The sequence below is a fragment of the Tenrec ecaudatus genome, chromosome 10, assembly GCF_050624435.1.
Source record: "Tenrec ecaudatus isolate mTenEca1 chromosome 10, mTenEca1.hap1, whole genome shotgun sequence".
Taxonomy (NCBI): Eukaryota; Metazoa; Chordata; class Mammalia; order Afrosoricida; family Tenrecidae; genus Tenrec; species Tenrec ecaudatus.
In genome coordinates, this window is record NC_134539.1 from 107583035 (window position 1) to 107607775 (window position 24741).

A 24741-nucleotide genomic window follows, 5' to 3' on the forward strand; every position below is an offset into this window, starting at 1 on the left:
ACCAGGCACCACAGTGCTCTGTTCTGTCATCTGCTGTGTACATGTTTTCCGTTAGGTTTCACAGTGTGCTTATTAGGGCCCCTAGGTGTGTCCTTGGTTTTTCATTAATGATCTTTTTTGTGGGGGGAGTTTTTTTTAAGTCATTTTATTGGGGGTTCTTTACAGTTCTTATTACAATCCACATATATACCCATTGTTTTGAGCACATTTGTACATTTGTTGCCATCATCATTTTCAAAACATTTTCTTTCTACTTGAGTCCTTGGCATCAGTTCACTTTTTATCTCCCTTCCCCACCCTCCTTCCCGCATGAACCCTTGATAATTTATGAATTATTTTTTTTTCATGTCTTATACCAACCGCTGTTTCCCTTTACCCATTTTTCTGTTGTCTGTCCCCCTGGGAGGGGGTTGTATGTAAATTATTGTGATTGATTCCCCCTTTATTCCCCTCATTTTCCCTTACCCTCCTGGATTGCTATCCTCATTATTGGTCCCGAGGGGTTTATCTGTTCCTGGATTCCCTGTGTTGTGAGCTCTTATCTGTACTGGTGTACATGCTCTTGTCTAGCTGGATTTTTAAGGTAGAATTGGGGGGGTGGGGGTTGTCATGATAGTGGGGGGGTATTAAAAAATACAGAAAGGTTGTATGTTTTGTCGGTGCTATACTGCACCCTGACTGGCTTGTCTCTTCTTTGTGACCCTTCTGTATGGTGATGTCCAATTGACTACAGATAGGCTTTGGGTCTTCATTCTGCCCTCCCCCTCATTCACATTGATTTTTTTGTTTTGCTTTGGGTCTTTATACCTGATACCTGATCCCATCAACACCTTATGATCACACAGGCTGGTCTGTTTCTTCCATGTGGGCTTTGCTACTGCTCAGCTAGATGACCGCTTGTTTGTCTTCAAGCCTTTAAGACCCAAGACACCGTATTTTTTGATAGCTGGGCACCATCAACTTTCTTCACCATGTTTACTTATGCACCCATTTTGTCTTCGGTGATTGTGTCAGGGAAGGTGAGCATCACAGAGTGCCGGGTTAGTAGGGCAAAGTGTTCTTGCTTTGAGGGGGTACCTGAGTGAAAGGCCTGATGTCCATCTGCTGCCTTACTACTTAACAAATAGATATATGTTCATAGATCGATTCTCCTCTTATTATATATAAATATATTTACATATGTACATGCCTGTATTTAGACCTCTATAAATTGTCCTTTGCCTCCTAGTTCTTTCTTCTACTTCCTTTTACTTTCCTCTTGTCCCACCATCATATTCAGCCTTCATTCGGGTTTCGATCATTAATCTTTATAGTTGTAGACTTTACATTTAAGTTTTAAGTCTGTCTGAGTTTGTTTGTTTTTTTAATATGGTGTGAGGTATGGGTCCTGTGTTATTCTTCTGCAAATGGATATCCAATTTTGCCAGTACCATTTGTTAAAGAGACTTTGTTTTCTATTTAATGTATTTTGGGTCTTTGTCAAAAACTAGTTGTCTGTAGGTAGCTGGATTTATTTCTGGGTTCTCTATGTGGTTCCACTGGCCGCTGTATCTCCTATTGTAGCAGTACCAGGCTGTTTTAATTACTGTGGACATGTAGACAATTTTGTGGTTTGGAAGTGAGAGCCTATAAGACAGGGTAGAGCTGTGCCCTGTGGGTTTCTAAGAATAAAACCATGGGAGTAGAAAGTCTCATTGTTCTTCCTCAGGACAGCTGGTGGTTTTGAACTGCTGACATTGCGCTTAGCAGCCCAACTCATAACCACTTTGCCACTAGAGTGGTGACAAATGGTATCCTTGTCTGGTTCCCTTTTGCTAGGGAATGCTTCAGTTTCTCCCCATTGAGCAAGATGTTGTCCGTTGGTTTTGTGTTGAGGAATTTCCCTTTTATCTATTTTGTTGAGTATGCTCTAAGGAGTGATGTTGGATTTTGTCAGATGTCTTTTCTGCATTAATTGACATGATCAGGTTGTTCTTTACCTTTGTCTTATTTATATGGTGCATTACATTAATTGTTTTTCCAGTGTTGAGCAATCTTTGCATACCAGGTAAGGGCAAGTCCTTTTTTTAAATATCACATATGATTTTTACTTTTGAGGACTATTTTTTGTGCATTTAATAATCTATATGAAACTGGATTGACCAGTTTAGAAAAGGGATGGAGTAGTCAGGAATCCCAAAGTGAAATTAATGACTGAAAATGTATACTTTCTATAAGTTCTGAAGCTGGTAACTCACTTTTCACCTGCCCTGTCCGAAAATGGACTAAGGTTAGTTAATGGAAATAGAAATAATTTCCTTGCTGGATTTTTGAGTATACTTTTTGACCTTTAACTACTTAGCCAATATAAAGATGAGAAAAATACATTTAGTTCTTGATTCTTAGGTGATTTGGATGCAATTTAGAATATGCTTTTTGCTAAGTAAAGGGATTTTGCTAGTGTTTCCACATTGTGCTTTTTGCCTTTTCTAAAAAGTTTAAAGGGAAATGTAATAATCTTGAACCTAAACTTGTTTTAGAGGCTTGGGAAGGTCACAAGGATTTTTGAACTAATAGCATTTCAAGATAGTTGCTTTTAGAAACATCAGCCCTTGGGGAAGCAGTGTGGTCTAAACCCACCAAAACGGAGCAAATTAAGAAGGGAACATACCTGGATAAACAATCCGGAGGAGAAACTAACAAGACCGACAGTTTCAGGGGGGGCCATAGGAGAGGGGGAGGTGGGGGAAAGGAAGTGGTGTTAACAAACTCAGGGACAAGGGAACAGCAAATGATCCAAATCAGTGGTGAGGAGGGTGTAGGAGGCCTGGTAAGGTGTGACCAAAGGTAATGTAACCAAGAGGAATTACTGAAACCCAAATGAAGGCTGCACATGAAAGTGGGATAAGAGGAAAGTAAAAGGAAATAGTGGAAAGAGCTAGGAGGTAAAGGGTACATATAGAGGTCTAGATACAGGCATATGCCTATGTAAGTATACTTATTTATGAGGATGGGGAAATAGATCTATGTACATATATGTACAGGTTTAGTATTAAGGTAGCAGATGGACATTGGGCCTCCATTCAAGTACTCCCTCAATGCAAGAACACTTTGTTCTATTAAACTGGCATTCCATGATGCTCACCTTCCCGACATGATCGCTGAAGACAAATGGGTACATAAGTAAATGTGGTGAAGAAAGCTGATGATGCCGGCTATCAAAAGATATAGCATCTGGGGTCTTAAAGGCTGGAAGGTAAAAAAGTGGCCATCTAGCTGAGAAGCAACCAAGCCCACATGGAAAAAGCAGACCAGCCTGTGTGATCATGAGCTGTTGAAGAGATCAGGTATCAGGCATCAAAGAAGAAAATATTATATCATTGTGTGCTCACCTTCCCAATAGGATTGCTGAAGACAAATGTGTGCATAAACATATATAGTGAAGAAAGCTGATGGTGCCCAGCTATCAAAAGATATAGCGTCTGGGGTCTTAAAGGCTTGAAGGTAAACAAGCGGCCATCTAGCTGAGAAGCAATGAAGCCCACATGGAAGAAACACACCAGCCTGTGTGATCACGAGGTGTTGAAGGGATGAGGTATCAGGCATCAAGGAACAAAAATATCATATCATTGTGATTGAGGGGGAGTGTGGAGTGGGGACCCAAAACCCATCTGTGGGCAACTGGACCTCCCCTTGCAGAAGGATCTCGAGGAGTAGACGAGCCAGTCAGGGTGCAGTGGAGCAACAATAAAACATGCAACTTTGCTCTAGTTCCTAAATGCTTCTTCCCCCCAACCTCCACTATCACGATCCCAATTCTAACTTACAAATCCGACTAGACCAGAGGATCTACACTGGTACAGATAGCAACTGGACACACAGGGAATCCAGGACAGATGAACCCCTCAGGACCAGTGGTAAGAGTGGCAATACAGGGAGGGTGGAGTGAAGGTGGGGTAGAAAGGGGGAACCGATTACAAGGATCTCCATATAACCTCCTCTGTGGGGGACAGACAACAGAAAAGTGGGTGAAGGGAGTCATCGGGCAGTGTAAGATATGACTAATAATAATTTATAAATTATCAAGGGTTCATGAGGGAGGGGGCCTGGGGAGGAAGGGGAAAAATGAGCTGATACCAAGAGCTCAAGTAGAAAGGAAATGTTTTGAGAATGATGAAGGCAACAAATGTACAAATGTGCTTGACACAATGGATGGATGTATGGATTGTGATAAATGTTGTACGAGCCCCCAATAAAATGATTAAGAAAGAAAGGAAGAAACATCAGACTTTGGGTCCATCGGCTGTAAGATATACAGTTTGAGATGAAATCTGTGACCCTGCCAGTTCACAACCTACATAAACATTTGTGCTTTTGACTCTCTGTCTTTTCCAGCTTAAAAATGAAGCCAGATGTTGTGCTTAGGCATCTGTCCATTGCTGTGGCTGCCACCGACCAGAGCTACATGCCACAGCAGGTTACTGTAGCTGTGGGGAGGACAGCCAATGATCTTCAAGAAGTCCGAGACGTGCACATCCCCAGCAACATTACAGGCTATGTGACACTGCTAGAAAATGCCAACATCAGTCAGCAATGTGAGTCAACAAAGATGGTGGCATGCCTTTCTAATGAAGTGGCTGGGTGGGCGGAGGAAGGAAAGGAGTGTTTTTTAGCAATTGCTTTATGTCAGGCCTCATTCTAGGAGAATCTCTGAAGGGGGTACACTGTTAGTGTTTCTTTTGAGATTTGCTTCTCTCCATGTGGATTAAAATCATCACTGTATCATCTAGTCGTTGTTTTTAAAAGTGATGGTCTAGTAGTCAGCTTTTAAAATTTTTTTAACATAGACTGTATTTTATTCTTTTTCCCTTATTGGAAAATTGGAAGCATTTAAGCAAAACTTACAGTCCTGTTCCCCAGGCTCTGGGGAACCTCTAAAGGCCTTGCTGTGGGTACTTTCAGATCTTTTGGTGTGTGTGTGTGTGTGTGTGTGTGTGTGTGTGTAGCGAAAGTCCCTGGGTGGAGCAAACAAGTGTGTATGCAACTACTAACTTAAAGATTGGTGGTTTGAAACTGGCTTGTGGCAGAACGGCCTGCTTACCTGCTTCCATAAATAGTACAGTTTAGAAAACTCAGTTCTACTTTGTAACACATGAATTGCCATAAGTTGGAATTGATTAAACAGCAACAGATTTAATTTCTGTTTTATATTTTAGATACACACACACACACACACACACAAACACACACACTTTTCCTCCCAGAAAGAGTTCTGTACCATATACACTATTGTGCTTATACACATATAACATATGTCTGTCTGTATTTATACATATGTATTTGTACACACATGAATCTATACACATCTTTTATGTATAGAGAGCATAGGTATATTTTACAAAAATGGTGTTATTCTATATATGCTACTTTATAATCTTTTTTTAAAAGCATGTTGCCATATCATATATTCATACACACCTTTAGTGTTACAAGAGTAAGCTTTAATTTGAATGAGCTCCTTATGGTAGGCATCTAGATGGTTTCCAATTTTCTGCTATTATAATCTTGCTTCCCACATGGGATTTTGGAAATAATTACAAACTTGTGATTTCTTTCCAGGCTTATTTCATTTGTGTTTTGCCTCATTTCTTCTAATGCTTTCCTGGGCCAAACAAAGAGTCCTTATGTTGCTCACAGAAACTGAGGCCTCAGGAGGGAGAGTCTTTGTCTTACCTGGAGGCAAAGAAGTCGTTCAGCGTATGGTGGAGAAGCTGCTGTCTTAGGCTGTTGCGTTCCTCCTCTAAGCTGTGTCCCTTTCACATTTTACCTGCTCCTCACCCTAAAGCAGAGCTGGTGTCATCTTTTAAAAGTAAATCAGGCCTATGTCATCTAGTTGGACTTAATTATTAAAAAATAATTCTTGTGAGCCAGCTATTGGGTTATAACTCATCCAAGTTTCTGAACCTTAGGGAAAACTCTAGTAGTATTTGTAAATATATATAAATATTTACCATTCATTTAGTCTAGATTTTTTTTTAATGCTCTTTGTGTTAATTTTCAAGACTTGGAAATGTTGGTTTTTCATGTTGTTCCTAGTAATTCTGAAATCAGGCGGTGCTTTAGTGGCAAGTTTATCAAGACTTCATTCCATTGCACACATTATTTATTTCTGTTGCCGAGGTATTTCTTCAGAATTTTCTTTTCCAAATGTAAATGGCTATTTTGCTTCTAATTTAGAGCCCACTGTGTACTGAACTCCCCTAAGGTTAACCTGGTGCTGAATTGATTGTCTGTGCTTGACAGATGTGCAGATCAACATAAAACGGTGTCTTAGCGATGGATGTGACACTAGGATTCATGGTCTGAGGGCTGTTGGCTTTCAGAGAATCAAGAAGTCTGGAGTCTCAGTCTCAGATGCTTCTGCAATATGGTACTGGTCTCTGCTGACATCTCTCGTGACGGCGTCCATGGAGACAAACCCGGCCTTTGTCAAGACAGTGCTGCACAATACTCAGTAAGTCACTCCTCCAGCCCTGTCAGGGCCCCACGCGTTCTTCTGGGGTGCCATTGGGAATGTCATGTGGAGTTTCCTAGCTTTGTGGCCTGGTCAAAAGCTCAGCTAAGAAACCTGCTCTTTCTTGTTTCTATCTTTTTAGCTGCTTTCTGTAATGTTCTCACCATATAGATTTTGTTTTTAAAATTGCTTGCTGTGCTTTGTGTGAAATTTTACAGACCAAATCAAATTCCCACTTTATAGTTTATATATCAAAGTATTCTATAATGTGGGTTGCGTTCTCCACAGTGTGTCAGGCCTTTCCCCATTTCTGCCCTGATTTTCACCATTGCCTTTGCCCAAACATTCTCTCTGTTTCTGAATTCTCAAGGAGGGACTTCATGGCACAGCGAGTAAAGCATTGGGGTGCTAACTGAAGCGTTGGCTCTGTGAAACCACCAGCCACCTGGCGGGAGATAGGTGAAGCAGTCTGCTTCTGTAAGGCTCACAGGCTCGGCAGCCTGCACAGCAGTTCTGCTCCGCCCTCTGCGGTTGCTGTGAGAGATGGAATAGACTCCACCACAGTGGGTTTGGTTCTTCATTTTCCTGTCTTCCCATCATTGCTCTGGGCAGATGTCCTTCTGGCCTTTTGAATTCATCCGTGTGGAATAATTCATCCAAGGAACACATTCCTCTCGAGTATTGTTGTGTACTTTATAGGGCTGTCTATTTGCCCATCTCCAGAAATGACTTCCGCTTCAGGTGAGAAGGCCACGGTCTTGGGGTTCCGCCAGTCTCTCTCTGGCCAGTCTTCCTGGTCTTTTTGTGGATTTGGCCTTTTGTTGTGTGTTTTTCTTCCACTCTCTCTGGGACTCTGTCGTCAGAATGGTCTCCTTCTTTACTGTGCCATCAGGGCCCTATCACTAGTGACCATCTATGAACCTGATCACTTGCTGATTGAGGTAGTGTGTTTGCCAGACTTCTCTACTGTAAAACAATTCTTCTCTTTGCAATGAAGAAATATCAAAAGAGATATGTTGAGACTGTATAAATAGTCTTTTTTTTACTTATGTCTATATGGATTTCGATAATGCGCTCTAATCCATCAAAAGTTGAGGCTTAGGTTGTCCTAGGTTGGCCCTTCTAGCTGGTCCGCATGTCCGTTTGACATGTGCTCAACCATCTAAGGCCACTCCCTTACTTTCTGCTAACAACCTATTCTAGATTTCTCCTGAGCTTTCCACTTATTACTTCTCTAAGGAGCCCTGATCCCTCCAGTTGACACACAGTGCTGCAGGGCGTTGCTTCTCCCAGACCCTCTCAGTAGTCACAGCTAGAGACTCTGTGAATGTGAACAGAAACACACACACACACACACACACACACGCACCAGTGTGCATGCCCACATTTCTACCATGCTTATCTTATTCTTCTTTGTCTGTAATACTGGCACCTACAAGTTTATACTGCTTCCTTCAATTCTACTGGCTTTCTTCCTTTCCATATTTGTCGCTCTCTTTTTCAATAGTGAGAACCCTGGCTCCAAGCAACCTTATTATATTTACTTATTTGAAATTTGAAGTACTCTGACCAGCCCTCCCTCTATATACTCCACTTTCCCATGGCCCCTGCATCTGCAGAAATATCTTCCTGAGCCCACAACATGGTTTCTCTGTAGAGAGCATCTGTCTTTTCCTCAAGCTGTTGTTTATACTAATTTTCTTATAAAAGAAAATGAAAATCTTAAAAGAAAAACACAAAGCATAAGACCCCTCTTAGAGTACTTAGCACTGTGGTGTGGGGAGTGCACTAGTTTTTGTTTTTTTAATCATTTTATTGGGGGCTCGTACAATTCTTATCACAATCCATACATACATTCATTGTGTCAAGAACATATGTACATTTGTTGCCATCACCATTTTCAAAACATTAGCCTTCTACTTGAGCTCTTAATATCTGCTGCTCATTTACCCCCCCCCCTCCACTGCCCCCTACCTCATGAACCCTTCATCATTCATAAATTATTTTTATTTTGCCATATACTGTCCAACGTCCCCCCCTGCCTTCTTCTCTGCTGTCCCTCCCCCAGGGAGAAGGCTATACGTAGATTCTTGTAATCAGTTCCCCCTTTCTATCCTACATTCTCTCCACCCTCCAGGCATCTCCACTTTCACCACTAGTCCTGGAGGAGTCATCTGCCCTGGTTTCCCTGTGTTTCCAGTTGCTATCTGTACCAGTGTACATCCTCTGGTCTAGCCAGATTTGTAAGGTAGAATTGGGATCATGATAGTTGGGGGGAGGAAGCATTTTAGAACTAGAGGAAAGTTATATGTTTCATTGTTGCTACCCTGCACCCTGACTGGCTCATCTCCTCCCCACAACCCTTCAGTAAGGGGTGTCCCGTTGGCTACCAATGGGCTTTGAGTCTCTCCTCTGCACTCATCCACATTTTCAATGATAATGCTTTTTTGTTGCTTGATGCTTGATACCTGATCCCTTCGACAGTTCATGGTCCCACAGGCTGGTGTGTTTCTTCCATGTGGGCTTTGTTGCTTCTGAACTAAATGGCCACTTGTTTATCTTCAAGCCTTTAAGACCCCAGATACTATATCTTTTGATAGCTGGGCACCATCAACTTCCTTCACCACATTTGCTTATGCACACATTTTTCTTCAGCAATCGTGCCGGGAAGCTGTGCATCATGGAATGCCAATTTAATAGAACAACGTGTTCTTGTATTGAGTAAGTGCTTGAGTGGAGGCCCAGTGTCCATCTACTGCCTTAGTACTAAACCTATAAATATATATACATAGATCTGTTTCCCTACACTCATAGAAATATATTTACATATGTACATTCCAGTCTTTAGACCTCTATAAATACCCTTTGTCACCTAGTTCTTTCCTCTATTACCTTTTACTTTCCTCTTGTCCCACTATCATGCTCAGCCTTCATTTGGGGTTTCAGTAATTTCTCTCGGTTACCTTGCCCTTGCTGAATCCCTACCGGACCACTCACACCCTCCTTGCTACTGATTTGGGATCACTTATTGCTTCCCTGTCCCTGGGTTGGTCAGCACCACCTCCTTGCCCCCTCCTCCCCCTCTCCCCTATCCCCCGGAACCATTGGTCCCGTTGTTTTCTCCTCCAGACAATTCATCCAGTCTATCTTATCTAGATAGATCTGTAGAGATAATAATATGCACCAAAAATCAAGTCATAGCAAGGTAGGCGATGGGTGAGAACACAGCGATGACAACAAAAAAGGAAACCAATTACCCATAGAAGAATAAATTAATTAAAAGAAAAAAAATATAAAAGAAAGAAAACCCTGTAAATAGATCAAGGTCTGATTTTTGATCTCTAGGCATGTCCTTCAGTCAGGTCCAATGGGGTACCATGCTTTGGCCGCAGAGTCTGCCCTCTGTACTTCCTCGGGGGCTCCCTGCTCTGCTCCCATGGTTGCTCTGCCACATGCTTTTAGTGGTTTGCCTCAGTGTCACAGGGTCAGTTTTGGCCAGTCCTGGCCTTGAGTGTCCAGTGTTGTCCTCCTTAGGGCCGTGGGCCATTCAGGGACAGTGTGTCTCATAGTGGGATCAGCCATATTGTCCACTCTGTCCATTGGCTGTTCAGAGCAGGGATATCGTCCTCCAGGCCTGATGGGCCCGGATGTGCTCCACTCTCTCTTCCTCCCCCTTCTTTGCTCCCATTTGCGAGTGCACTAGTTTTTATTGTTCACTTCATGTGACAGCAAAGTAAGGCAGAAAAGACCAGGGTCTCTCTAGGCAGGCTATCTTTATTGATAAAACTAGCTTAGAATGACGTCTTTTTGGCCTAGGAGCAGACCTGGTTCATTCTGATCGTATGTTTTGCCCTCTAGGAAGGCACTGCAGCACATGCCTCCACTATCCCTCTCACCAGGATCAACGGATTTCTCAACTTTCCTGTCTCCCAATGTTCTAGAGGAAGTGGACAGTTTTCTCATAAGGATAACTAGGTAACATCAAGGTCGATGATGTGAACTCTTTTGGAGGGATGGAGGTATACATGCATGTTAAATCTTAAGAAGATTTTTAAAAATCACAACTAAAAATGTTTTCTTTTTATTGGCTGAAGAGAAATTCAAATATTAATTCCCCCAATCTAAGCTCTGTTACCTAGCAATCTCTCTGGACCTCAAGAACTACAGAGAAGTGGAGGTGAGAGAACTGAGGTCTCAAATGTACACCCTCTTTAGTGCACTTCTGTCTTTGCCCGTGGCCCTGACTCACAGTCTGCTTAGCTTCACACGCAGGCATAACCAGGCTGCTTGTCTGCAGTGCTGGGGAAGGGCCCTGGAGTTTGTTAGATGGGGTGGGGCCCGTCGGGTAGGCACACTTGTCTTTGTCTCCACAGCTGTAAGGACATGACTGTATTGAAAAACAAAGCAGTCCCTGAGCCATTCGGGCCTTTCAGCAGTTTGAGCGTAATGTGTTTAAAAAGACAGCCATGTAATGAGGACTGAATCTAAACTGTATTTTTGGTGTTTAAAGGAAGAAACCTTCAACTCGCATCCCCAAAGGCTTATTACAGTGATCGATCAATAAAACCGCATTTGTAAAGTTGAATTGGTCAAAATTGGTATTATTAGAATTACTTAATATTTCTATATTAAGGTTAGGGCATTAAAGATTTAATTCATTGATCCCTTAGTCCATTAGATGAGCTTAAGAGCTATGGGAAAATATTTCTGTTAAACATGTAGAAAGCTGATGGCAGGTTATGGTGATCACTTCCATTGGATTTGTGCTACCTGGATTTTGTCGTATTTTCAATAAGTGAAAAGATTTCTGCTCTTGTTTTAAAGCTGCTGCTCTACTCCAGAGGTGGAATTAACTCTCCTGGCTTTTGCACTAGCAAGAGGAAGTGTCGCCAAAGTGGTGAGCTCTCTCTGTACCATCTCTGACCACCTGGACACACAGTACGAGGCCTCTTCCCTCCTCTCCTCCATGGCGTCCGTGAGGCAGAGCCTGCTCCTGAAGTACGGTGAGTGAGTTTGAGTGGGCACATCATAAACCTTCTCCAATGTGTGACCCTCTGGCATCTTGTTTCTTCGCGCAGTTTATGGGCTGGGCTGCTATTGCTTCACCATGATTCCTAGGTTGACCTATCCTGAGTGTCAGCCTTGGGCCGGAATCGGTAGAGAAGGGGGAGGTCAATTTGTTTATAACAGCAGCCACAAAAGAGGACTTGTTGTCTACCAGGCTGTACTCCTCAGATGGGTGGCCGTTCCTCACACCTTCTTTGTTGAAGTACACGGACGTCTTCTTGTGTACTACACCAGGAGGGTTGGCAAGGTGGCATACTCTCATCGATAGGAACAAGGAAGCTCCCCAGGAAGTGGTGCAAACATCTTTGTCTTAGAACTCGCTCCTCTGTACCACCATGCTGGCTAGTCAGCAGTATGTGTGACACCTGTGTTTCCCTCCTGGGCCCAGCATTTGGATCCCTGTGGGACCCTGAATCCCCCTCAGCATCCCTTAGAACTCTGTACAAAGCTGGTGGTGGGTTAATTTTCCTTAAGGGTATCAGTGCTGAGGACGTGACCTGCCCTGCTGTGCCTGCTGTGGTGGTGTGTGCGGGCGTGTGTTATAGCACGAGCTTTAGCCTCTCTCTCTTTGTGGGTCAGGTAAACCTCTCCAGTTGACTCTGCAGGCATGTGATGTCAAGGGGAAAGAAGACAAGTCGGGCCCTGAGAACCTCCTCGTGGAGCCGTGGACTCGGGACGGTGAGTGGTAAATGTCCGTCGTCCGTTCTCAGTGAAGGCAAGACCCAGGTGTGCTCCCTAGGCGGCTGTGTGGGATTGGGCTGTGGGCTTGGACGCTTTAGTCGGCAGTGACTGACCGTTTCTGGTCCCGTTCTTACAAGCTGTGTCTTTCTGGAGGCCAATGACCACTTATCATTGATAAGGACTGGGGAACCTTCTTCTTTTGAAAAGCAGCCTCTTGATCTGAGAGTAGAAAACACTTACTCTCTGCCCTGTTTTCAAGGTCAGACGGTCTCTGTTGTGTTTTCCCCGAATACTAAGGAACCCGGTGGGTTCGGAGCACTATACTACTGAAAGTGTCATTTATGCTGGTGGCTCTGGCTTGAACCTCTGGTCTGGCACTTGAGGGGTCTGGAAGGAAGCATCACTCATTCTACTGTGGCAACCAGATACTGACTGGTGTGCCTTCAGCATTTTGCTGCAGCTTATTTTCCTCCCCGCTGGGGCTTTGTGGTCTTCCTCATCCATCTTGTTGGCTAGCCAGTCAGTCTCCCGAAGATGTCCCGTTTCTACTTAATCTACTGCTTCGAAAGAGCCCTGGGAGTGTACTGCTCAAGTTGCCAGCAGTTCAAGCGCAGTGGCCAACCCATGGGAGCAGGCTGTGGCGGTCTGCCTCCATAAAGATGACAGCCTTGGATCCCGGACGGGCGGTTCCCTCGGTGCCTGTTCATCAGAACCAACCCACTAGCCAGATGGTTGAGTTTTCCGGGTCCTGCGTTGAGTGTCGCTGATGCGGGAAAGCGGTAGAAGTGCACTGGCGTGGTCAAGCATTGAAAGGGACTGTCCTCACTGCGCAGGGTTTGGTTCCCCTTGACTTTCCTCACCGCGTTGTAGGCCCCCTCCGTTCTCAGGGACTACCTCCTCGCTGTCCAGTTTCCTCCGTTTCTTCTCAGCAAAGACCTCTGGGAAATCATACTCTCCCCAGTTGCACTTCTCCTGGGTGGTTCTGTTAAGCAGTGGACTGCTGAATAAGGCGGTTTCCATCACTGCTGAGTACCTGTCACCCAAAGGGGACGAGAGGGCTAGAGGAGCCAGCGGCAGCTTTTTCCTCCTCCTCCCCTCCTCCAGGAAAGGCAGCCCACTCTGCTAAAGGCCTTCTGCAGTTTCCTTTCACTGTCAGAAGAATTGTGTTCCTTGTCTCTGGGGCATGGAAGGTGGGCTCTTTCAGGCACCTGCATGTGGACTGTTAATGCCGCCTTGAGTTTCACTGGGTTTTGTGCCTGACTGGTGGCAACCCAGTGCGCTACAGAAAAAGCTGTTCTCTGGAAGGTTACTCTGTAACACAGGTTGCCACCGGTCAGCTTGGACTTGATACCAACAAGTTGTGTTATTTTGTTTTCATTCTTGTGTTGTTTGCCCCCTCTCCCCCACCACCTACAGTGAATCTGGTTGCTGTAGTTTGTAGATTTTTGCTGCTAGATTGTTTCATTTTTTCTTGTTTTTAAAATCATTTTATAGGGGGCTCATACAAAGCTTACCACACTCCATACAAACATCCATTGTGTCAAGCACATTTTTACATTTGTTGCCATCATCATTCTCAAAACATTTGCCTTCTACTTGAGCCCTTGGTATCAGTGCATTTCCCCCTCCCTCATGAACCCTTGATAATTTATAAATTATTATTTTGTCATATCTTCTATTGTCTGTCCCCCAGGGAGGAGGTTATATGTAGATCCTTGTAATCCTTGTAATCATTTCTCCCTTTCTACCCCACCTTCCCTCCACCCTCCCGGTATCACCACTCTCACCACTGCTCCTGAGAGGCTCGTCTGTCCTGGATTCCCTGTGTTTCCAGTCCCTATCTGTACCACTGTGCATCCTCTGGTCTAGTCAGATTTGTAAGGTAGAACTGGGATCATGCTAGTGGGGGGAGGAAGCATTTAAGAACTAGAGCAAAGTTGTATGTTTCATTGTTGCTACCCTGCACCCTGTTTTTCATTTTTCTGAGAAGCAAACACAGGAGGTGTAAGTGGGCCCAGGCAGTGCTCAGTCACTCCTGGTTCCAATCGTCACAACCATCTTTATTTCCTTCCACTCCCTCTGCTCAGGTTTTGTTCTGTCTTCTTTTACGGCCGAACATGAGCTTGAAGTGATGCAAGGGGAAGAAAGTCCTCGCGGCCAGAGTGCTGGGTGGTTTGAAGAGCAGTCTTTCCCTCTTCCTCTTACAGAGGCCCGCCTCGAGGTCCTCCGCTCCTGGGAATGGCCCGTCTGCACTGGTGCCCACTTGGGGGTCATTCATGGTGTCACTGCTAGCTGCAGCCACTTTAGGTGGTGTTGTAAAGGAGTCCTGGGTGCTGCCAGTCAGACCTGAAGGAATGAGGTTAATCGGCCCTGCGAGTCTGTACCTAGTTAGTTCTCGCCTGCTGTTTTAGAAAAGTACATCCAGCCAGGGAGTTTGGGGAACAGTGTCAGACAGTCGTCATTCAAAAACATCACAGTTAGGAGCTAGTGTCTTACTCAACAAAAGAGAAAAGTGTTGGATTTTTGTTTGTTTTTGGAGTGGGATGGAGCATTTTAAAAAGTGTGCTTGGTAGCGATGCTATTTAAAATTCTGATTATATTAACTTCAATTATTGTCTCAGCTACTTTGAGGCTACCTTGAATTGCTGGTTAATCAGTGAACTTCTAGGAAGTTTTTCAGATTTTATAATGGATTTAATGAGAGACACTCAGACCTCCTGGGAAAGGTGACAGGTCAATAATTGGAAGAAGAATTAACTATTGTTAATGGAGTTGTGAGAATTTCTAGCTTTCTCATTTCTTAAAATTATCCACAACCTTCCTGTTGAACAGAACTAGATTGTACAATAGCTTCCCTCTGTGAATAAGTAACTATTCCTTAGATTTAATTTTCTTGGGCTTAGCAGTGATTTTTTTCATATTCTGTAGCAATTTGGCTTCACCACATTTTTTATTTTAATTGGACTCAATGTAATGAAGTAAAAAACATGAAATTGGTTTAACTTTTTATCTTGATAAGGGAGCATGGTTCCAGGAGAACAGTTTGTTAACTGGAAGAGATACACGTTACTGCACCATTGCAAAGGTCACCAAGAGAAAGCCTGGGGTCCAGCAGAAGACCCTTTGTTGGGCTGTTGAAGTCTAATTAACAAACACCATCAAAAAGTAAAATGAGTTCCGGACAAATATATAAAAAACACAACAGCAATTTTATGGAATCTCAGTAATTAATGAGAGAACCAGTAAGATCCTACAAACAATTTAAAGGAGAATTCATAAAACACACATACAGAACTGCAGAGAGCAGTTTCCAAGAGAATCACACTTTGGTCAGTATCCGTAAGGAATAATCGGGTACCGCTCCATGAGCAAGAGTTTTCATTTTTGTTGACAAGAATCGGTTGCATTATATTCTGCATTATGTCATTGGTAGATTTGTAAAATAGAAGGAGATGCTCCAAAGAGCGGCCCCTCGACAGGACACCCACCGGTCATCTACTTACCCCTTGTGCAAGCTCTCTAGTTCTTTTCGAAGCCTCTCAGCCTGCATGCGTTTTTCATCCTAGACAAATCCCAGCCGTGGCTTTAAGAGTGACTTCATGAAAATGCTGCCTCCTTTCCAGTCTCTTGTCTCCTTGAATGACTGACGGTCACAGTCTTTACAAACCATTGACGTCTTTATTTTTCACCTCAGAGCACAGCTGCCTGTGAGGCTGAGCAGGTTGTGTCACAAGCAGATTGTGCCTGGTCAGCCCAGGCTGGAAAACAGCACAGCCGAGCTGTGGCCCCCGCATCGGTTCTGACGGGGGGGGGGGTCAGGGGGGGGAGTGTCTGACGGTCCAGAGGAAGTCTCTGTCCAATTTTCACAAGGGCATCAGAGGTACTAGTTACCCGCCTCAAAGGATAGAGTTTATTTTTGTTGATCTGCGTTCTTAGAGTTGGAAGCAATGAGTCAGTCATCCTAACTGTAGCTGTCGGGTTTTGTTTTCTTGCAGGTTTTCTTACAGAAACTGGAAAAACCAGAGCAAGTACTATTTTTTCTTCAGGAACCGAGTCTGCCTTTCAGGTTACACAGATCAGAATTATGGTAATTCTCATGCTATCTTCTTTAAGCAACCTCCTTCAAGGTTCCTACTTTCGCTCTCTCTCAGATAGGACTGTGTTTCAGAGGTCCATGTCACTGCTTTCTCGTGGAACGTTAAATGATTGTTTGTCCCGTGCCAGGCATCTAGCAGAGGGCAGCACCCCAGGCTGGGTGGAATGGCATAGTTAAGCTTAGGCAGGGTGAAAATAAGGGTTGAGAACAGTCAAGGAAGCATTTCAGTGGCCTCATTTATGGGGGTGGGAAGCAGTTTTCTAGGACTGGATGTGTTTGAAGTATCACTTCCTTGGTTTTGAGTTTGCTGGGAGCAGTTTGAATTTCAAAACAAAGCAGCCACAGAGTTTTTTCACTTTTGATATTTCCAGGTCCGACGTGGGGGCATCGGAGCACAGTGTGGGCTGGTGTTTGCCTACAACTCAGCTTCTGATAAATTTCACGCAGAAGAACACTTCAAAAGGTTTGAAGAATATGACAGATGGAAGCTTACGGAGTTCAGGCAATTTGTAAGAAGCAGGTATGGAATTGAAGGCAAACCCTTGTGGTTAATGACACTCTTTGTACTTGAGTATTGATAAAACACATCCTCTCGTCTTAGAGAAAGAGTGCCATGAGCCACCCCCTTGGGAGCCGTAAGCATTCCTTGCTTTCTAGCACTTGTTCAGAGAGTCTTTCCCGTCTCTTCAGATGCATGCATCTTCAGTGACTGGAAATCAGATGGTGTGAATCGTGGTAGCCTGAGGTCTTCAGTCTTGGTCATCCACTAGAAAGCTTACTCATATTTGAAATGCGACACACACCCCCCGTGCTTTTATTTAAAAATGTGTATTAAACTCCTACTACGTGCCATGCCTTAAGCTAGGAATGAAGATATGATAATAAGCAAATTGACACACCTCTGCTCCATAGAACTTAACTGTTAGCTCAGAGAAGCAACAAGATTTGACAAGTCAGCAGGGTGAGGAAGGCACTTGTGGGAACACACAGCAGAACACCAGCCTACTGAGGGGTGTTGCAGCTGGAGCTGAAGGGTGAGGTAGAGTGAGCACTTGAAGTGATGGGAGGAGAATGTCCCCAGCCAAGAGGAGCACGTGGGAGGACCCAGAGGGGAAGTGCGGGGAAGCTAAGGACTGAGCAGTTCCACAAGGACTGCTGGGAGTTGCGGAGGGATGCGACTGGAGAACGAGGAAAGGGCCAGGCCCTTGAAGGTTGTTTGTCTCTGTTTGGGGCCTTAGACTTTATCCTTAGACACATATCCATTTGTGTGTATGCGGGGAGTTGGGGGGCAGTGAGGGTGGGGGAGGGAGCTATTAGGGGGTTTCAAGAAGAAGAACAGAAGATGAATTGTGTGTTTTGGAAGCTTTTCTCTGAATCTGACTGTGCAGTATGGATTGGAGGCAGGGCAAAGTGAGAGCAGGCATCACTGTCACCTAGACAAGCCAGAGGCATGGGTGGCCCCAACTAGGGCAGCAACTGCAGCAGTAAAGAGCTGTGGACGAGCCTGACAGGTCACTAGAAGGTCGACTCAGTAGGCTCGGGAGATACACTGAACACAGAGGAGAAAGTTTAGGTGTCAGTGAGACCCAGGTCTTTAGCTTGAGCTGATGAGGAAATTGGTAATGTCTTCCTCTGAGATAGAAAATCCCCCAGGCCAAACTCAACTGGAGGGGAAGAGGATGAGGTTTGCTCCCGTTGAATCTGAGGTTCTATGCTGGAGGTAGTTTGAGAGGTGTTCTGTGAAATGAAATACCATGGGATTTTATATGTGTGAACACCATATTAAGAACTGTAAGAGACTGCTTGTGGTTGTCTTTGTTGCTGAAGCTGCTAGTGGAAGTTGGAAGGCTGGATGGTGGCAGCAGTGACTGAACAGGTAACATTGGGAGCAGAATGAGAGGAAGCGAGTGAGGCAGGAGTGGAGCATGCCCAGCCTGTCCCACTGTTCTGCCCACTTGAGCAGTAGGTATAACCTGGCCCCTGCTGCTGCTGCCATCTACCTGCCTGCTATTCTAAGTCTGGAGAACCTGCACTCAGAGCCATGTCTTTTGCGTCACCTGCCTGTATCCCACTGGCCCACCTGTAAGCCAGTGCTGTAAGAGTCTAGCTTAGGGCTCTTAAAACCATTAGGGGAAATAGTCAACACAAGATCTGCTTTCCCTTAAAGAAAGGAAGGAAAGAAAGAAACCTTAAAGGACCATGGTTGACTGTTACTTGAATGGACACTAAGCAGCGCATTCCCATTCATTTTTAATGTGGGAATGGAAGAGATTATTCTTTTCTCTTTGTTGAAGGATGCTTTATTATTTTAGTGGATATTTACACAGTAAATTCAGTCCCATACGACAACTTGTGTACAAATTGCGCAGTGACGCTAATTGCATTTTTCACATGTCAACGTTCTCTTTAGTTGCATTCTGGTTCTATATCCAGTGTTCTCATTTCTCCAGCTCCTGTCGTCTCATCTTCGCTTTAGAGTAAATTCAAACCTTTTGATCTGTAAATGGTGTTTCAGTAGAGCCACTGAACTTAGAGATAATATCCTTTATTTTGTGTGCCACTCAAGAGCCTTTTCACCTCACTAGGATACAGACCTTGAATGTTGTGAACTTAGTTGTCCATTGACTTCGTTGTCCCATGAGAATAAGGTCCTAAATCCAGAAGAGATCATTCTGGGTGAGTGTGGAACTAGGGAAAAAACTTAGATTAACATGTTGAGAGGCACTGACATTTAAGGCTCAACAGAGAAGAAGAGGCTTTTAAAAAAAAAAAACGCCCAGGAAGTAGCAGGAATGTGAAAGCTCTATCAGCAAGCAGCCAAGGACTGAGCAGGAAGTGGATAGCAGTGGCAAATGTGACTAGAAACCAGTAACATATAAAACTGTGTCTGTTAGATTTAGCTGCAGTGGTCACTGGAGGACCCCGTGGGCAATGTGGCTTCCCTTGTTATACTAGTGAGTTAGAAGCCATGGCGCGGAGGCCTACATTTGCCATATAGGCTGCTATATGTCCCCAAACGGGGGTGCTCAGGTGAACAGAAGCCCTCCTGTCCAGCACAGTGCTACTGGGACTTTGATGTGTGTGCATATCTTCTGTGGATCTTGTTTGAATGCAGATTCCAGTTCATTCATTGGGGATGGGGCCTGAGGGTCTTCCATTCCAGCAAGCTCCTAGGTGACGGATGCTGCTGATCCACTGGGTACATTTTGGATCCCAGCCAAACGTGTAACCACGACACTACCAGGGTTCCATTACGAGGCACATTTTGGATCTAGGAAAATCTCTGTACTGGAATTCCTTTGGCAGCACCCCTGCCTGAGGTTTGTTCTGTCTCTAAAGACAACCGTGGAGAAATCACGGCATAGCGCACCCTCCAGTCATCTGGTGACCATGTGTTGTTCAAATCTACCTTTTGCAATAAGACTTTGTGGTCTTAATGTTGACCCTCTAAACCAATTACGTAGATTAAATTTTCCTTCTATCACCTACCAGCAGCTCCTCAGAAGAAAGACTGGGCTTTCTACTCCCATAAACAGTCAGTCTCAGGAGCCCTTAGGATGGCACTAGGAGTCAGCATTGACTTGATGGCAGCGAGAGAGATTACATACACACGCCTTTAGAAAGTATTTGATTTTGTTGTTGAAAGTATACACACTGCAAAAACAGATCGCAGTCCCGATGTCTCTGAGGACATGGAGTACAGGCTTCCAGGGGGCAGCCGTTCTCACTTCCATTGCTGAGCTCCATGTGCTCTTAGCACCCCTTTATGAAGTGTCAGTGACACAGACGGACACCATGAGATAAAGGGTTTTTTTTTAAGTAAAAATTATTTTCCTAATCTGTGTACATCTCACTGTGTGCTTGTTATTTGATGAGATAAATGCCTTTTGTTTGTTTATTTGTTGCTTTTGTCAGATTTTCAGAGCGATAAAAAATTCAAAAGGAAAGAGGAGAATTATGATTTCTGTGCTGTTTTTATGGTTTCAATAATTACTTAGTATTTATCCCCTTAGCCATTCACATCTCAGCTACGAGATGTGCTCAGGCTAAATACTAAATGCCTCCTGCTTAATTGTTGTTTTGTCTTTTAAACTGAGCCGAGGCTATATGGGAACCAAGTCTGCACGAGACAAGCCCTTACCAATGGGGCTTTCTGTTGTAATTGTTGTGAGTGCCAGTTGGGCCCCCGTTGCTACAGGTTAGTTCAGTGACTGGTCACGTGCTTCAAGTTGTTCAGCCATCTTGCCTTCTGTTCTCTGAGTTGTCCCCATTCCAGGAACTAAATTCACGCCCCCTGAAGTTCCCAGCTCATCTTTTTCTTTTTAATTTTTATTTTTTTAATTATTTTTAAAAATTATTTTATTTTATTTTTTTCCCAGCTCATCTTTTGACTCTGATCCACAGCAACTCCAATCGCACTGCCGTCAGGTTAGGGTAGAACTCAGCTTTGTCATCTGCTGGTTGGAATTGGGAGGCTTGTGGTAGCAGCCCGGGGTGTGACTACGTGCCACCAGGGCTCCTGGAGCTGCATAGATTGTTCGTCAAAGAGCATAATGCTAAAAGCAGGCAGCATTTTCTACAAGGTTAGCTAAACTATTGTTTGGTTTTAAGATTTTAGGGGCTATTTTTGTTTTAGCGAAATACCACAAGTGGATAGCAAACATGTTTTTCTCGTAGAATGCTCGAAGCCCAAACTCCGGAAAGACTCTTTACTCTGGGGGAGGGTCCTTGTCTCTGAATTTTTGCTCTGGGGTAATATTCGCATCTTGCTTCCCCCACCTCCACTTCTACCTGGCTTGTGTAATCAGTTGTATATCCCAGTAGAGATTGACTTAAAACACACGCTACATGGATCCTACTTCATTATCTTAACAAAATAACCCATTCCAAATGGAATTATAGCTACAGCCATAGAGGTTGGGATTTATAACACATGTTTGGCAGGGGGTGGGGTGGGGGCGGATGCACAATTCAATCTATAAGATCTGCTTTTGATCAGGATTCTTGTGTTTAATCTTTGACCAAAATGTTCAGTAGTGATAGCTGAGTACTATCCAGTTCTGACCTCTGGCAAAGGAGACAAATGGAGACCAATTGGCCATGTTGTCTGTAGCCTCCAGAGGCACTCGCCATGAGCAGCTCTCCTATGATGCCTCATTCTTCTGTTAGTTAAGTCAAGTTGCCCCTGAATTCCCATGCTGTATTTGGGTCTGATATAATTTCCATTTTATAAATGACGAAGCTGAGATATAAGAGGAATTTATTACCAAAAGCCTCATATATTCAACAAAAGTTCTATGCTTCACATCCCGTCTTTGATTGTTAATTCACAGGCGATATTCAAGAAGACTTCAAAAAGTTCATGGAGAAATTCCATGATCCCCTCCCCCTCACCCCCCTTAAAGAGTTACAGTTTTGAAAAGCTACCATGGCAGCTCTCCCCTGCCCTATCGGATCTCCATGAGTCAGAATTGAGAAATGCCGTTGTCTTTTGATTCCAGAATGCCACGTAGGCAGCACCTTGTGCATTAGCCCTTGAGCAGTTTAGAAATAAGGGAGTGTTTTGTGATCAGCCTGTGTTTCCAGGATTGGCTGCTCCTCAGAAGACCTTGGAGAAGATGACCCAGTCGGCTGGTTTGAGCTGGAAGAAGAGTGGGACGAAGCAGATGTCAAGCTGCAGCAGTGCAGAATTGCTAAAGTAAGCATGTCCTTCCAAAAGCCTGACTTCCTTCAGCATTTCTACTATTTATTTTCTGTTTGTTGTAGGTGGTAGGTGGCGATACTGGGAGAGTAGAGGGTGAGTGGGTTGGAAAGAGGGAACCGAGTACAAGGATCTACATGTGACCTCCTCCCTGGGGGACGGACAACAGAGAAGGAGGTGAAGGGAGCCGCCGGATAGGGCAAGATATGACAAAATAAAAATTTATAAATTATCAAGGGCTCATGAGGGAGGGGGGAGCGGGGAGGGAGGAGAGGGAGGGGAGAAAAAAAAAGAGGACCTGATGCCAAGGGCTTAAGTGGAGAGCAAATGCTTTGAAAATGATGAGGGCAAAGAATGTACAGATGTGCTTTATAGAGTTGATGTATGTATATGTATGGATTGTGATAAGAGTTGTATGAGCTCCTGATAAAATGTTAAAAAAAATTTTTTTGTTTGTTTAAAACATTTTAAAATATAGTTATTTATTTTGGAGGAGGGCTTTATTGGTGCGTGTTTCAAAACCTTCCCAGAAGACCTTTCGGTTACTGTGCTCAGTAACCAGGGATTCTGAGTCCTTCTCTTTCAACCTCTCTCATCCTCTCTAGTATTTGATGGTGAAGTTCCTGTGTACCCGTCAGGAATCAGCGGAGCGCTTGGGAGTGCAAGGCTTGAGCATCAGTGGGTACCTGCGGCCTGCCAGGACAGATGCAGAGCCAAGTGCCGTCTGTGCTCACTGCAGAAAGGACTCTGAGGAGAGTGTCTGTGGGGCCACGCTCCTCCTCAAGACCCTTCAGTTCATCCAGCAGCTCGCCCATGACCTGGTAGTGTTTCCTCAGCCGGCAGACCGTACTCATTTAGGAAAGTCAGTGACACTGAAGGGAAGTGAACCACAACCAGTGAGCCGGGCCCATTCATGCAGTGTGAATGGACACACGGCAGACCTCGTGTCGGTGACATAAAAAGGGCAATGCTAGTGAAGCGTTGCCACCTGATGGCAACAGTTGGGGAGGGAGTAGGCGGCATATGAACCTGGTTAGGAAGTCTGGAATAGGCCTGCAGGTAGAACTTACAGATCCCTACTGTGGTGACTGGTGGTAGACTGGGGATAGGCAGCAAACCTCTGAGGTTTGTGCCTTCCATAAGTCCTGGGGAAATCATTACTGATTTTGCAGTGAATTCTGTGTTTTGGGTTTTTTTATTGAACGTACCCAAAGTTTTCTTTGACGTAGTAAATTTCCTTGTGAACAATGTCAGAGAAGAACATGATTTACCTGAAGAACTGGAGCTCGTCACGCGTGATCTACAATAGTGTCAACTCTTGACCTTGATTTGACCTAAAAGCACAGTCGGGCTGCTGCTCTGTTTAGCTCTGGTTTGGTTGGCCTTTGTTAGTCATCCACTCTCGCCACTGCAGAAAACAGCAGGTGCACTTAGAGCAGAATCGATGCCTGTCAGCCTGCAGGCAAGGCAGAGTCCTAAACTGTCATTACCATCAAGACGATTGACTGTATGCTCTGTAAAAGGCCACCCAAAATACTAAGAATTAAAATGAAAGGTGGACTTTTGCTGAGGATTCTGTGTTTAAGCAGAAGTGGAGAAACTTATGGTTAGGGGTGCATGGGCCCCAGGGGTGTAATGGATTACACATTGGGCCGCTCACCTCAAGGTCAGCAGTGTAAACCCACCAGTCTCTCTGAAAGAAGTGAAACTTCCTAATCCGATGAGGAGCTACAGACCCTGTGAGTCAGAATCCACTCAAACTGAGTTGAGTTGATGTACATACATGCGTACACGTGCATACACACACACATGCACAGGCACACATATATTTTAGAAAGTTTCACACCAAAATTAGTTCACAGATTTGCTCGTGAAGGGTACACCTCAGATATATGGCGATTTCATCCGTGTGGAATGAGGCGCTTCAGCTTTTCTCTAAATGGTTTTTGTTTCTTTTCTCTGATCTTGCTCGTTTCTAAGGTGCAGCAAAAGGAAGGTGGCTTCAAGTACAAATCTTTCCTGGATTTTTCGGGCCTTGATTTGCAGATCTTCTGGAATTTTTATAATAAATTAAAGCAAAAGTAAGTGGAAGGTTATTATAAGGTCATAATAATTTAAACTAAACTCAAAATTTATTGGCTTTTGCTATCCTAAATGGAGAGGGTGTTTTTGTTTTGTTTTTGGCTTCCTGCCAGTTTATGTTTTAATTTGAAAAATGTGATTATTGAAATTAACAGTTCACACTTCTGTAGGTTATTTAGATAGTGTTCTTACAAACACTTTCCCCATCTGATTCACCTTGTGGGTCACAAGTTTGAGAGCAGTGTCCCTAGTTTACCGATGGAGAACTGAAGGTGGGTTTTTAGACTCTTAGTACAGGGAGGGATCTCTCCATTCTTTGCCCTCCTCACTTGGCTTTAAAAAAAAAATTTTTTTTAAACCAAGTCCATTGCCCAGTTGCATGGCTTTGGAGGTTACAAGAAACATGCATTTTGCTCTCTTACGTTCTCCATCTTTTCTGCAGCCCAAGAGAAGAATGCATCTATGCCCAAACTCTGCTTCTGCAGCTGCTCCAGAGCTGCTTCTCAGTGCTGCAGGGAGACGCACAGGTTGTCCCTGAGAAGGAAAAGCCTCCCAAACAGTGCCCTGAACGGATGGAGGATGCCAAGGAGCTCTACACACACTTGTGTGATGGTAGGCTTT

The 24741-nt window shown here is 44.2% G+C and overlaps 1 protein-coding gene across 2 annotated transcripts in view; it reads left to right on the top strand.

The window, feature by feature from the left end:
* Positions 1-24741, top strand: part of ZZEF1 (zinc finger ZZ-type and EF-hand domain containing 1) — a 115527-nt gene that overhangs the window by 24042 nt on the left and 66744 nt on the right. For both annotated transcript variants that reach the window (XM_075561167.1, XM_075561168.1), the window contains exons 5-15: positions 4375-4574; positions 6283-6493; positions 10352-10468; positions 11318-11496; positions 12140-12238; positions 16237-16328; positions 16709-16857; positions 21924-22035; positions 22644-22859; positions 24019-24119; positions 24563-24732. In XM_075561167.1, the coding sequence (XP_075417282.1) occupies positions 4375-4574; positions 6283-6493; positions 10352-10468; positions 11318-11496; positions 12140-12238; positions 16237-16328; positions 16709-16857; positions 21924-22035; positions 22644-22859; positions 24019-24119; positions 24563-24732 (1646 nt within the window). The remainder of the gene's footprint in view (positions 1-4374; positions 4575-6282; positions 6494-10351; positions 10469-11317; positions 11497-12139; positions 12239-16236; positions 16329-16708; positions 16858-21923; positions 22036-22643; positions 22860-24018; positions 24120-24562; positions 24733-24741) is intronic.